This window comes from Centroberyx gerrardi, chromosome 1, assembly GCF_048128805.1.
Source record: "Centroberyx gerrardi isolate f3 chromosome 1, fCenGer3.hap1.cur.20231027, whole genome shotgun sequence".
NCBI lineage: Eukaryota > Metazoa > Chordata > Actinopteri > Beryciformes > Berycidae > Centroberyx > Centroberyx gerrardi.
In genome coordinates this window covers 7,602,116-7,616,260 of record NC_135997.1, presented here as the reverse complement: position 1 = coordinate 7,616,260, position 14,145 = coordinate 7,602,116, and the positions used below count along the sequence as shown (strand labels likewise).

General features: G+C 40.1%; 2 protein-coding genes across 2 annotated transcripts in view; both read left to right on the top strand.

Moving 5' to 3' along the window:
* The first annotated feature begins 1,973 nt into the window (after nucleotides 1-1,973).
* On the top strand, nucleotides 1,974-7,903 carry LOC139924615 (SKI family transcriptional corepressor 1 homolog-B-like). Its single transcript, XM_071915705.2, has 8 exons — nucleotides 1,974-3,725; nucleotides 4,575-4,665; nucleotides 4,770-4,841; nucleotides 5,041-5,103; nucleotides 6,220-6,294; nucleotides 6,518-6,592; nucleotides 7,203-7,268; nucleotides 7,767-7,903. The coding sequence occupies exons 1-8, from the start codon at nucleotides 1,974-1,976 to the stop codon at nucleotides 7,862-7,864; spliced, it is 2,292 nt and encodes a 763-aa protein (XP_071771806.2). The 3' UTR covers nucleotides 7,865-7,903.
* Nucleotides 7,904-13,653: 5,750 nt separating this feature from the next.
* Nucleotides 13,654-14,145, top strand: part of LOC139924609 (E3 SUMO-protein ligase PIAS1-like) — a 46,015-nt gene continuing 45,523 nt past the window's right edge. Inside the window, exon 1 of the mRNA XM_071915699.2 lies at nucleotides 13,654-13,666. The gene's annotated coding sequence lies outside the window, so the exon portion shown is untranslated. The remainder of the gene's footprint in view (nucleotides 13,667-14,145) is intronic.

Here is a 14,145-nt window from a genome sequence, read left to right as displayed (position 1 = left end):
GGGGTCCTCAGTGAAATTAAAGATTTAATATCATTGTTATTATTCATTTCATTCAGTCTAACTGTGAGAATGTATAAGAATGGCTATTTTGACTAGAAGCATCTCTCTCCACACTGATATTTCCTCAACTATGCAATTCTTTCCTAAATCATATCCAACAACAAAAATCTTCTTAAATGGGGATCCCAGGACCAAAATGTTCTCCAATTTGGGGTCCGCAGGGGCCTAATGGGGCGCATCGTTGACATGAAAATGATTGGAACTACCTATATTACCCCGTCGCAAATTAGGCTATCCCTCCCTCCCATTTTCCCTTCTGATCTGCATGTCCGTTTGAAAAGTGTGAATGATCAAATCTGATTTAATAGCTCAGGACGCTGTCATCTATGTGTCTGATCAATTAGGCCGGTGCTAGTCTATATTGTCACGCGGCCCAAACGGGGCTGCCGCTGCCGCCGGTCCCGGACACAAAGTGGTTAAACAGCTAGTGAACATTAAGTGGGTGTGCCTTGCTGTTAGTTTGTACTTGTGCAGAGGAGAGGGGAGAGTCTCTGGGCTGGAGACAGACGGGAGAGAGCTGCCATGTGCTTCCTGTCTGCCAGTCACCTCCCCGGGATCCAAGAGGATGGAGGTCCTGCCTGCGCTCCCTCTGAAATAAACACTCCGCTCGGTTTCTAGTGTCAGTCCGGCTCCGCTCCGTCCTCAACCGGACTCACCAGGCCTGCGTTTCCACTCATTCGTTCACAGTATTTTTTTTTTCCCCGTGAAAACTTGCCATATCGAAAACCCTGTTGGAGTATATCGTCTTTTTTCCCGGAGAGAAAAGGTAAATGTCTATTTTTTTATTATTATTAATTATATCATGATTTCACTGTTGGTCGGCCTTTCTTTTAGGTTATTTTTTTTCTGTTTTATTTAGTCCAATATTTTATTTCGCATGCAACATTTTAGCACAACTTGTCAAAGGTTGATTTTTCCTTTGCTCTAAAATATTTATTACTCATATCATGTCAACTATTTCATAAAATTATTTGCATTAGAGCAGTTGCATAATATTCAGATCTATTTTATTGGCCCACATATTGCAATGACAGTGAAAAGTAAATACGTCCGATTTGCAGGTGAGCGTGAGATAGGCCTGCTTCAACCTAATTTCAAGCAACAGACTAAGGCTAATCTGTGTAGAAGCTTTAATTATATATAGGGCTAGTCTTTTATTAACAAAGCAAAGACGCACGGGTGGATCTGTGTAATTACCAGGAAAGCAGCTTATAGTTGTTCTTTTCCTCTCTGCTAAGCGCATTGGCGCAGCTCAGCGTGTATTTTCCTTCTGTCCTTATCCGTATATAAGGATCTTATGTGGCTCTTAAGTAGTTGCCCTATAACTGCTGAGCCGATTTTAAGATAAGAGGAGCAGGTCCACATCCATGCAGGCAGCCGGAGAACCAGAGTGGAGAGAGAGCCTGTCATAATCAACGAGAAATTAAGGAATAAAACGTTAAAAATAATAATTACACAAGAAGACTATTAATTTCACTTTATTTGTGTGGTGTATAGCCTGCATAGGCCTAATGTAGTTTTATTTGGTCGGCCTTCATTAAATACTCTCATATTGTATTCATGATTATCATTGTTCTTCTTATTTTTTATTATTATTGAAACAAAATGCCCATAATAATAAAAACATATATATATAATAATAATAATAATAATAATAATAATAATAATATGTTGTCGACTGTTATCTCTTTTCACCTGATTTTTATATGGATTCAAAAGTGATACTTTCTCATATTATACAGGCTAAGTGTGGCCTACATGTAATTCTATTGTTAATTTATCAGTTATTGGCAAAATTTGCATTCTTCTTCTAAATATTTTGAGGAGGTCACGTAACGTAACGCAGTGATAATAGTGTGTTTTTAGGCCTTCCTTTAAAGTCAGTTTGCACTTTGATTGACAGGCTTCCAGGGATGGAGTCGATGCCCGGCCAGCTTCCAGCGGGACGAGACGCCAGCTCTTCCCCCAGCTCAAAGCAGGACGCACAAAGCTTCACCAGCCCCAGCTCGCTCAAACCAAACCAAGTCAGTGAGACTTCTCTGTACGGGGTTCCCATCGTGTCTTTGGTCATAGATGGTCAGGAGAGACTCTGCCTGGCGCAGATCTCCAACACCTTGCTGAAGAACTACAGCTACAACGAGATCCACAACCGCCGGGTCGCGCTGGGCATCACCTGCGTCCAGTGCACTCCTGTCCAGCTGGAGATCCTGCGGCGCGCCGGGGCCATGCCCATCTCCTCCAGGCGCTGTGGCATGATCACCAAGCGGGAGGCCGAGAGGCTCTGCAAGTCATTCCTGGGCGCGCACAACCCCCCAAAGCTACCGGAGAATTTCGCTTTTGACGTCTCTCACGAATGCGCCTGGGGCAGCAGAGGCAACTTCATCCCCGCTAGATACAACAGCTCCAGAGCCAAGTGCATCAAGTGCAGCTTTTGCAACATGTATTTCTCCCCGAATAAATTCATTTTCCACTCCCATCGCACTCCAGAGTCCAAGTACACGCAGCCGGACGCGGCAAACTTCAATTCGTGGAGACGCCATCTGAAACTGTCGGACAAAAACTCATCTGACGACGTTAACCACGCGTGGGAGGATGTTAAGGCCATGTTCAACGGGGGGAGCAGAAAGAGGACGCTGCCTATGAGCGGGTCGGAAATGTCCTCTTCGATGAAATCTCAGGCGTCATCCAGCCTCGCCCAGACCAGCTCCCCCGAGATCCCCCACAAAACTTTGCGGTGCGACGAGGACCGGGTGAATAATAACCTCAGTTTGGCGAACGGCGCGCGGAGCTACCCAGTGATCCCAGTGCCCAGTAAGAGTTTTGGCATGCTTCAGAAAATCCCCCCGCCCCTGTTCCCCCATCATCCCTATGGCTTCCCCGGGTTTGGCTTGTGTCAGAAGAAGGACGACGGCGTGGCGGAGCCGAACAAAACCAACGTGTCCGGTGTGTTTTGGCCTGGCGCGAAGGACACCATCTACCCGGCTTTCCCCATGTTCTGGCCCACAGCTGGCGGCCTCCCCATGCCGCCCTACCCGGGCTCCCCGCCCAAACCTCCCGCAGAGCTGCTCGGCGTCCGGCAGGGTGAGCTCGATTTATCGGACCAAAGCGACCGGGGCGCAAACACACCCAAAGACAGCAGCCACCACCAGCAGCACCAGCAGCAGCAGGACGGAGAGCGCTGCCCCAGCTCCCAGTCCACCAGGAACGACGAGGACAAGTCCGGGGACGAGACTTCCCCGAGGAAGATCAGCTACATCTCGGCCTTCAGACCCGTGGTCAAAGACGCAGAGAGCATCGCCAAGCTCTACGGCAACCGGGACACCTACAGCGTGCGGCCCGGCTACCTGTCCCCGGATTTTGTCAGCGAAAGCTCCAGTTACAGGTCGATATCTCCGGACAGGGACAGCGTGGTGGATGACGATGACCCCGACGTGGACGTGGAGACGAACCGGGGACAGGACGAGGAAGAAGAGGACTCAATCCGGATCTCGGCAGGAGGAGACCGTCGCGGCTCCCCCGTGCCGGACCAGGTGCCTTCCGGTGCCGAAGAGAGCCAGGAACAGCCCGCGCCCAGTCCCAGAGCGGCTTCACCTTCAGCAGAAGAGCTGCATGCTGGGTCTTCAGATGAGGACCGGCAGATCCGCAATGGCTCGCCGCTTTATGAAGTAAGATTAGATTAGATGAAGTTTTAATGATACAAGTAGAGAAATCGAGTTGCAGAGATTAGGATAAGAATAAGACAAATAAGAGAGTATTGAAGACAGCAGAACAACCTAATTGAGAGAAAACAGAAGGCCTGTAACAAGTAGCCTAATAATAATAATATGATCAATAGGCCTGTAATTTCGCCAGGAATCCACTTTAAGATGTCTGTTAAACTTATTTTCTTTTCACATTATTATTAAGAATATGGTTCAGGGCAGAAACGGGCGGACTGTATTGGTTAGTTACTGCCGAAGTGCCCATGAGCAAGACAGCGAGTCTCTACCAGTCTGAGCCGACCTTGACCTCTGACCTCCTACTGGAGTTCAAGAGAAGAACGAATCAGTAAAGAGTCACCTTATTATTTAAACTGATGTATCACTTATCATTTTGGCGTCCTCATTTCGCTCATTTTACTATGTTACAGTTTGTTACCAATAGGCTGCCTTTAATTTAGCCCAGGCTATATTTAGGCCTACACATAATTTTTTCATTCTTAAATATGTGTGTTCTTAGTATTCTTCATAAGTCATTTTACTCCAGACTGCAATATGAATAGCCTACTTTCTATGCAAACGCTATGAAACCCCTTTTCATCATTTGAGGGCGCGTGTTTCTTTTTGGAGGCATTTCAGCATCTTCACCAAATTGCGGGGCTCTTGGTTTTTTCAAGACGGGCCTCAATTATGTGAAGGATGATTGTTGGAGCCGCGAGACGGCGGACCTGCCCACCCGGAGAATAGGTGGAGAAACAGGAAATTACATATAATTGGGGCTTCGTATTAAACATAATTGTCTGGTTAATTTCGCAGGTGTACACCCATGAAAAGGACGCGCACGCGCTTCTGAACGAGCCCTCGTCGTTTGGGTCGAAACAATCGAGCAGCCCACGCCGATCCAATGGTAATTATTGGTCCAATTTATGGTATGGTTTTAATGCAAATTGGAATTTTTTATTATTATTATTATTATTTTTTTACTGAAAATCTTCACTTATTTATGTATAGGTGTGCTTCATGTCTCGGAACAACACAGTCAACGCAATCCCACATCCTATCAGGACCAAAAGGACAGACAAGGTGTGTGCGTTTATTTTATTTTATTATTTTTTTTATTTTATTTTATTTTATTGGGTTATTTTATTTTAAAGGTCCCCCATGTGCTCATTCCATCTTTCTAATTGGATATTATATTTTTCATAGAATAAGCCTTTCACAACTTTGTCATAGCTTGTTTGTAAAATAAATGTTTCAATATTGGTTTTACTGTTTTATGCAGCCGACGGAGCTTTACGCATCGATATCAGCGTCCATGAAAAGGATCTGGAGAACATGGCTAAAGGTAAGGATGCCGTCAGGGCCAAAAGGGAAAACAGGGCAGAAAAGCAAATTAGGTGAATGAATTATCATCAGCAAATACCTGTTTGGATTGTTATTGAGTGTATAGCCTATACAAATTCACTTATTTAATATTTATGTAGCAGTCCAACGTTGCCGACAGGGCCTGGCCACCACGATCAATTAGGACACAACATAATTGATTAACACGGATATTCATTTATCATCTTTATTGTTTAAATATACTAAAATTAAAGAGATATCATTAGCTAGCCTAATGATATGCCTATAGCCTAAGTGTGAGATTTTTAAAACCATAAATAACCGTTTAGCCGGTGCTATTTTTTATAGCCTATGCCTAGTATATATATTTATTAAAATTGATTTAAATTGCATTAAAACAGTGAATTCCGCCCTCAATTTAAATTCATCTGCCTATAAACCAAAGGTAGCTATAGCTTACTAAAGATGACGGGCAAAATTTTAATTTTGAATTTACATGTTGTAGGCCTTGAGTGTTTCCTCGTTGTTAACCACTTAATCACGAGACACGGAGTTTGACTTATTATTGTAAGAGGAAATCGTTTAGAGGCTATTAATATTTTAACGAACAGAGCCATAACCCCGAGGCAAGCCAGCTAATTATTTTACAACGCTTGGAAAAACCCTGGGACTCCATTATTATCGTCTCAGGCTTCAGGCAATGCATGGCAATTACTTTGGCAGCGAGCAAAAGAAACCAATGAAATGGTTGTTATCAGGGATGTAAACCCACCTGAAGTCAGTTTACCAGGCTGACATGAATCTTTATGCTGTGAAATTCATAATAAAGCAGAGGAAGTTCTATCAAACTGATGTGAGTTATATGAGGATAAGGTCTTATGAGGGGAAAAAACACATTTATGCTTTTTGAAACATAGTGATATTGGTGGTTGTTTGCCTTATTATGATCATAGTTTACTCACCTACTTATTCACCAATACATCACTGCTTGTTATTCAGAAGTAGGTGTCACACAGAGGACGTTTTGTGGATGAATAATGAAATTTGGTCCTATAGCAGATGAAAAATATTCTGAGATGATGCTGAAATTGATGCAAAGCCTTTTTGGGGTTTGCAGAGGAACTGCAGAAGCAGCTTGTGGAACAAGTGGAGCTGAGGAAAAAGTTGGAGAGAGAATTTCAAAATTTGAAAGGTAGGCCAAATGTAAGTCTCACTGTATTTTGCGAGGAGATCAAAGCCACAAGACTCGATAAATGTATTTTCTTTTTAAATCTTGGGAATATTAAACTCTGTGTTTGTAGCCTAAATGTTAGAGGGAGAGCCTTTATTTACTCTTGGATTTAGGACTGTATCTTCAAATTTATGTCCACAATGTCAGAAAGTTTCCCTCTGATGTGGCCTGTCGTACTCTTCAGATAATTTTCAGGATCAAATGAAGCGTGAGCTGTCCTACAGAGAGGAAATGGTCCAGCAGCTGCAGATTGTTAGAGGTTGGTGCCTCCATAGATTATCAGTCTAAACCGGATGTAGATCAATGCTCTTTAAGTTTATGGGGAAATGTTGAACCACAAAAAGAAGTTTAAGTAACATAGGCCGTATCAATCAATCCGAACCAGCTGTGCTCTAAACCTAAAAAGGAAAAGTGACACTTGCATATTGAAATATTGGCAATTTGTGTCCAGCCTTTTTCCTGTAAACTCGATCCATTTTTTCTACTGCAGTTGAGTAAATTCTTATGATATCAAAGGGAGAAATTGAAACCCCATTGTTTTGTTTGCAAAGGTTATTTTCTCCTAAATCATGCTCTGGAAAATTGAATGGACAGACCATTATGTAGTGCTGTATCGGTTACATGCAGTAGACAGCAACTAATGCCACCCTTTAAAGGATTGGTTTCATGTTACAGCAACACAGTAGTTTAAATACAGGGTTCAAGTACAGAGAGGGGTCACTCTAAATACCATAGGGGCAAACAGCATACATTACAGTCATCCACTTCAGATGTTATGTAGCAGCTCATATTTTCTTTTTTTCCTTTTTATTCCTTTTTTTCCCCCACATTTTTTATTTTTATTCATTTTTTTTTTCATGTTTTGCTAGACACATTGTGCAGCGAGTTGGACCAAGAGAGAAAGGCTCGTTATGCAATACAGCAGAAGCTAAAAGGTAATTTTATACGGTCCAAAAAAGGAGCAATTGAACTTGAATAAATGTCATTATTGCCCAACCATAAATATGCAAGTGCTACTTTTTTTGAGGCTCTCCAATGATCAGTGTGATCAGTTTGTTAGACAAGTGAGATTTATGAAATATACTGAACAAAAATATGAATGCAACATGCCACAATTTCAAAGATTTAAGTTAAAGTTCATATCAGAAAATCATTTGATTGAGAGAAATCATGGATGTAAACTAAATTTGTGCACAAGATTTGAGAGAAATAAGCTTTCTGTGGATGGAATATTTTATTTTAGCGAATGAAACATGGGACCAAAACTTTACATGTTGCATTTATATTTTTGTTATAGATTGCATGTAAGAAAAACATTAGAAAAAACAACTTACACATGATTATTTGAACAAGAATTGATGTTCAGATCGTGTTAAAACCAGCTGTGTAATTCCCCCCCACATGTTCTCATTGATGGACCCCTTCCTCCCTAGAAGCTCATGACGCCCTTCACCATTTCTCCTGCAAGATGCTGACCCCCCGCCACTGTACCGGAGCCTGCACCTTCAAGCCCCCTCTACTGCCACCCTAGTGGACGCCCGCCGCACCCTCCACCTGACCCCAGATCAGCTCATTTTACGCCAGCCAAAAAACAGTTCCACCTCAAGAGTTCTCCTGTATTCACTTACCACCTGTAACCCAAGGATTACCGACCCGCAGATACACTATCGATTTTAGCACTTAAGTGAATACGCCGAGACTTGCATCGAGCTGAACTCTCGAGTTAGGAGATCAGGATGTACCTAAAAAAAAACATGGAGTTCATTTTATGTTATGATGAAAACACTGGATTGTTGATGTGAAGCTGCAAAGCTGTTGAGAGACGCCCAAACCAAGGAGTCTGTTTGAATCAAAATCGTCTGCTCTTTAGATATCCTGAAAAAAAAACCACAAAAAAAAACAAACCCAACCCTATTAATATACATATATATATCATGTGACGATGTGCAATGACTTGTATAATTGTGATATTAAGTTCAAATGTATCTCATTATTTAGCTTTCGTTGCTTGTTTGACCATATTATGTGTTTTTACATATATTTGTTATTTATTCTGTGTCTTGGATTTAATTTATTTGTTTAGATTATTTGTAACACTGTATGTTGTTGACGTTAAGCACTTTAAATGGGCTAACATTTCTGAATTGGACCATGCTGTAACCCCCAATACCAAATTCTTTTATCAAAAATATAAGGATCTTTATGTTTTAATAGAGCACATTATTATGAGCACTTACTTTAAACAGCCCTTCAGGTTTGAGATAATACAATAAAGGGTTTTCTTTCACTGAGGCGTGTCATACTAACAACGCGTTGATACTTTGCAGTGTACAGTTACAGTATGTTCAGTCGATATCCAAAAAAACTGTCTTGAGCCATTTATAGATATCATGTACAGTATAGACTGCATCTCTTTGTGATCAGCAGAAGACTTCAACAACAAAACCTGTCCCATAATGCTCTCTGTTTCAGGGTTTTTTCTATCATTATATGCATCTGTGAATCCCATCACTGACAGACGAAACCAAATCTATTTCCTAGTTGGACTATTCATGCTCTCTTATGCCATTACTATCATCACATGGCTGTTTGTTTTTTTTGTTGTTGTTTTTTGTGGAAGAAGGACACTGTATGAAATATGTTTAAACTGCCATTCATTCAACTGCATTTTCATTTTATTCAATTTGTTGAACTTGTTTTTTTGTTTGTGATGAAAACCCTCAGCAGTTGTGAGCGAAAACTGATGCCGGTATGTTCCACAATCTATCCACGATATTCCCATTCATGTATGTATATCCATGTCAATATTATTAAAATGTGAAAGCCACTTTTCTGCTCTATAGCCTGTCTCTTTATTATTTATTTTGTATCCAGTGTGAGCCTGACACCTGCTGGCCTCCACACAGAACAACACTTCATGAGATGGGATCATGTTTCCTCTTATTGTATTTGAGTCCAACATGATCTCTTTCATTAGACAACTGCATGACATGTCCAGTCAGCTTATGATGTTTGACGTTGAGTCGGGGGAGCAGCCTGATCTAATAGTGAAATCTAATTCTTCTGATGGGAGGGCTAATAGGTATTGATTACATGGCTGCTAAGATGGCTCTCGGTCCCTGGATGCTCCATACTGAGACAGATACTGGCATAATGTCAGTGACGCGCAATGAATGTTAATTTTCTGAGGGTGTAATTGCCCTGCATGGCAAAGCCCGTTCCCTTTGAATACTAACCAGGCGTGTGTGCATTAGTACCTGCTGAAAAAACTGAACAGGACTGAACCGCTGTGGGATTATTAAGGATCATTTTGATCACTTGGCTCTTTTACCGCAGGTTATTATTTATGATTGGAAAACGCTTCAACATCAATTCAACATTCACCTTTCAGGAAATCCTGGTTTTGTTTGATGCATTGTGATGAGTTTGGGGAGCGGGTTTGTTTACAGCAGATTTCTTCCTGACACCAAAGTCTTTCTTATCGTTGTGATTTCAGGCTAAAAGTTCTGCTGTAGACAGTCAGGACTGCATGTGTTGCTTTTGACACATTTCTGAGATAAACTGCATGAGTGTGTCTGTTGTGCATTTGAGAGAGAGAGAGAGAGAGAGAGAGAGAGAGAGACACTGAAAACTACTGGCCTGATAAACACAATGATTCATGATAAATTCATTATTATGCAATTTTAAAGTTTAAATTAGGACTTTAGGGACTCACTTCAAAATGTGTGTCATATTTTAGAAATGTTTAAATATGAAAATACACAAATGACACATTTCTGTAGGTTTACCCTGATTTATTGTTTATTTTTATTGTTGAACTGTAGAGCTAAAAATGTAGATTCTATAATATCAATATAAATACTAAATATAATATAAATACATGCAGTCAAGTACCAATTAACAAAGGACTTCCAATGTTCCATATTTTTTTCATTTCATAAATGATAAAACATATAGTTTAATAAATACATAAATAAATAGATAAACAAATACATAACTGAATAAATAATCAGTCAAATAAAATGAAAAGGGGAAGGAGTGGTGGAAAATAAGTTTAAAAAAAAGAAAGAAAGAAAGCAACAGCATCATACACAACATTTCAATACAGAGTAATACACAGTAATACAGGGTAATATGTATATTTATATATACAGTATATATTGTTTTACAGGAACAGAGACATCCTCCCAGACTAATCAGATCTGTCTTCATTGTTATTTGCTCAGTGTACACTCCAGTTTCCAGTTTCTACATGCAGTGTGTTTACACAAGCCATTAACTTTGGGCTTGACTCCAGAAATCCATACGCTGTAATATCAGCAGTTCTAAAAGGAGGATAATGTTTTATCCACCTATTGGGCATTGTATCTTAGGGTCTTTGCCATTGTGTTTCTCTGTCTGTGGTATTGGTATTGATTAATTATTTGCTTGTACAAATATCCATATAAGGCCGGCCTGCACCTGCCCCATCAGTTAGGCCATCAACAATATAACAGATGGCAGAGATTCATAATAATATAATAGAAACCTCTGTACTTGCCTTTGTACGAACCCAGCTAGTTGTCAATAGATTCTTTGTATGAACCTTGAGGGAGCAAGCAATTTTTTTTTTTTGATAATGGATTTGGGCATAAAGCCTAATGTGTTTTGTATGATGTATGATTTTCCAGTATGAAAGTATAAAACTATTATCCTAAGAATAGACATCAAAGCTTGGGAATAAACAGACTGTATGGGCTGTCATGCAGGACAAAATACTGGGAGAGGAGGGACGATGTGTGGTTTGGATTAGCTGAAACATCACTGAACGTCCGGGACTCAACTCTGTTTCAGATGATAGGACGCCACCTACTGGCCTCTCTGCACAAGCTCATCCTGTCAAAGTCTCAAACCTTGACTGAACCTTGTGTCTGGTTTAGGCATTTTTACTGAAAACAGTTCAGAAAGCAGTAGCATCATGCACTGAATTGTTAAGTATTGCTTGTCTCCAAATATCCAAGCTACAGATGTCTTCATTTTGTTCTGTATTCTGAAGTTCAGGGGTTTGTACACTTCGTCTTATCATTAGAATAGACAAGCAAGAGGGAAATGAATGAGAAACTGAACAGTATGAATGCTTTTTTCTTAACAAACGGACAACTGATCAAAGAACATGAGTGGTATTTTTTTGTTAACAGAGTTCATATTTGGGTTGGCTATAGCAAGAGATTTATATGCCATTGTCATCAAGGTAATGGTAAAATAAACCAGATTGAAATGTATTCAATAATCAGAACCGTTTTGTATTTGCTGATGGTTTGAATGAGTTTCACCTATCAGCAAGAATCATTGCACAAGAATGTAGTTTCTGGTGCTCTGTCCCCTGAAGAATCATCCAACTTTGATGGAGTCAGAGGCCCCAAAGCATCATTTATCACCACAAAGAGACGCAGCAGGCACAGGTGAACGCACCCCAAATTTTTTGAGGGGACACAAATTCACATGTTCACAATGACTCTCAATAGAGAACATAGATATTGATATCATCATTACCATTCTGCTGATAGTTGCATGTTCAAATACAGCTGTCTTTGGTGATGCCAACTTATTTATGGAAATTGAAAAATATGTGTGTGTGTGTGGGGGGGGGGGGTTGATTTATGACAGAATCTGAATCATCCTGACAAATGAAAAGCATCAAAAATCCCTGTTTATTTATGTATCAAACACCTGAGGAGGTTCGAACCCCTCAGTTTGAACGGACATGATGATGCAAGTGAGGGAAGGAATGTGATGGAGGGCGAACTCACTTTGACTCAGCTTTTGAGTTTGTAAATTATAGTTTTAACAATCATAAACCTCTATAATCTGAATTAATAATGCACTAAATAGAATCAGCCAGTATCAAGTTTCATGAAGTTGCGGTCCACACAAGAAAATAAAACAGTTGTGTGTGATACTTTATTGATTCTCATGTAGGGAAACTTGTTCTTTTGGCTTGTCTCCCTCCAGGGAGGTCAAAGGTCAGGCTCAGTTGCAGAACAGCACCCTTGAAGCAGGAAGAGATCCAGTGTTTCGCTCCAGGACTCTTCAGCAGGTCAGATGCTTCCTGACATGAGGAGTTGAACCAGGTCCTTCAGATAAATGATGGTTTCCTTACTAAAAATCATTCATATTATTCAGCAAATATCTTTTTTGTGTCTTTATGTAGATGACTGAAATATTTTGGCTGTCAACTGAAGATGATCTTATATTTTACCACCATATCTGCACTGTGCACTATGGAGATTTACATAGATCATCACATAGTTGGTATAATGCCAATAAAAAACTAGCCTCTGCTGCACAATGTTGGGGCAATATAACTGAATTTGGAATCAAAACATGCTCAAAATCTGAAAGTTTCAAAACAAATGTTCAAGGTTACTGTGTGTTAAATATAAGCACCACTCTTATGCAATTTTGTTTTTATTAACAATTTAAATGTTCAAGGGCACACATCTTTTAAAAAGTTTTTATCGCCCTCTCCTTAAACCCAGCATGAATCAGTGAATACATGCTCCTCTTCTATTTAGGTTTTAAACCGCTTGGGACCCTGAAAAATATCCCATTGTGGGAAATTTTTGTCTGTGGTTTTCCTGACTCAAATAAGCGAGAAAAGGCAAGAAGGCAAGAATAGGTGAAAATAAGAGAACAGTGAATTCTAAGCTCCACAAACACAAAATATTGTTTTCAAACAAACCAAATGTGTATATATTAGAGGTTATACGTATGCATATCAGGGCCCCAAAACAGCCAAACAAGGCCTATTCTATTCTCTTCTATTCTATTCTAATTCAAATTTGCTTTATTGGCATGACAAGTATTCTCATATTGCCAAAGCATCAAATTGTGTAATAATACTGTATTGTTATTACATATAATTACATATAAACATTAATTATATACATATATAATTAGCCTACATATATTACATATAATATATATAATATTATTCTATTCTATTCTATTCTATTCTATTCAATGTGCTTTATTGGCATGACAGTTTACAAACAACCAAAGTATGTAACAAGAAATTAATCATCAATTAACCAACATTTCAGAAAAATAATCACATCCCCTCCCATTCTATTCTATTCTATTCTATTCTATTCTATTCTATTCTATTCTATTCTATTCTATTCCATTCTATTCTGCAGCCTTTTTCCCTACACGAAACGTTTTGTCATCTTGAACGCACCCCTGTCGCTCTGTGTGCGCGTTCACGCAGCGTTCTGCGCGTCCCAGTCATGTGACAACACCTCATCACGCTTGCGCAAAGAAATACAAGATGGCGGAGAGTGCGGAACTGAAGGTAAGGCGCAGCTTGAAATCATTATAAATTTACTCGGTTGCCAAGCGTTTGAATGCCAAGTCGCATTGTGCTTCAGTAATTAAAGCTTCGGAGGACTGAGATCTTGTCACATTTCGTATTTTTCGCACAAACACAACTGGAACTTTATTGAATCCACGAGCGCCAAAGCCTGCACGAGCATGTTTTTGTTGATATTGAGACCCGCTTGTTCGCGTTAACTGACCGTTTTCTTCTATACACAAGCTACTGGCAAAGCATTACTGACTTTCTGCCATTCTTTGTACTTTATTTCATCATGCAGCCAGTGGTTCACTTCATGACATGATAACTGTTTTATAGTAGGATTTGATAGAGATGAGATGGTTTTATTTCGGGAGAAGTGGCGAGCATTTTCGCGCGGACCTGCTCCAGACTGTCAAAAAAAAAGAAGAAAGGTTTTGCATATGACAGCAGCAGCATGCATGTTAGTTCAGGTTTGA

Excerpts from the sequence above, each read along its gene's own strand:
- LOC139924615 (XM_071915705.2), top strand. The coding sequence starts at position 1,974 with ATGGAGTCGATGCCCGGCCAGCTTCCAGCGGGACGAGACGCCAGCTCT. Across the intron at positions 6,295-6,517 it reads AGAATTTCAAAATTTGAAAG|ATAATTTTCAGGATCAAATG; the intron begins GTAGGCCAAATG and ends CGTACTCTTCAG. Across the intron at positions 6,593-7,202 it reads GCAGCTGCAGATTGTTAGAG|ACACATTGTGCAGCGAGTTG; the intron begins GTTGGTGCCTCC and ends ATGTTTTGCTAG.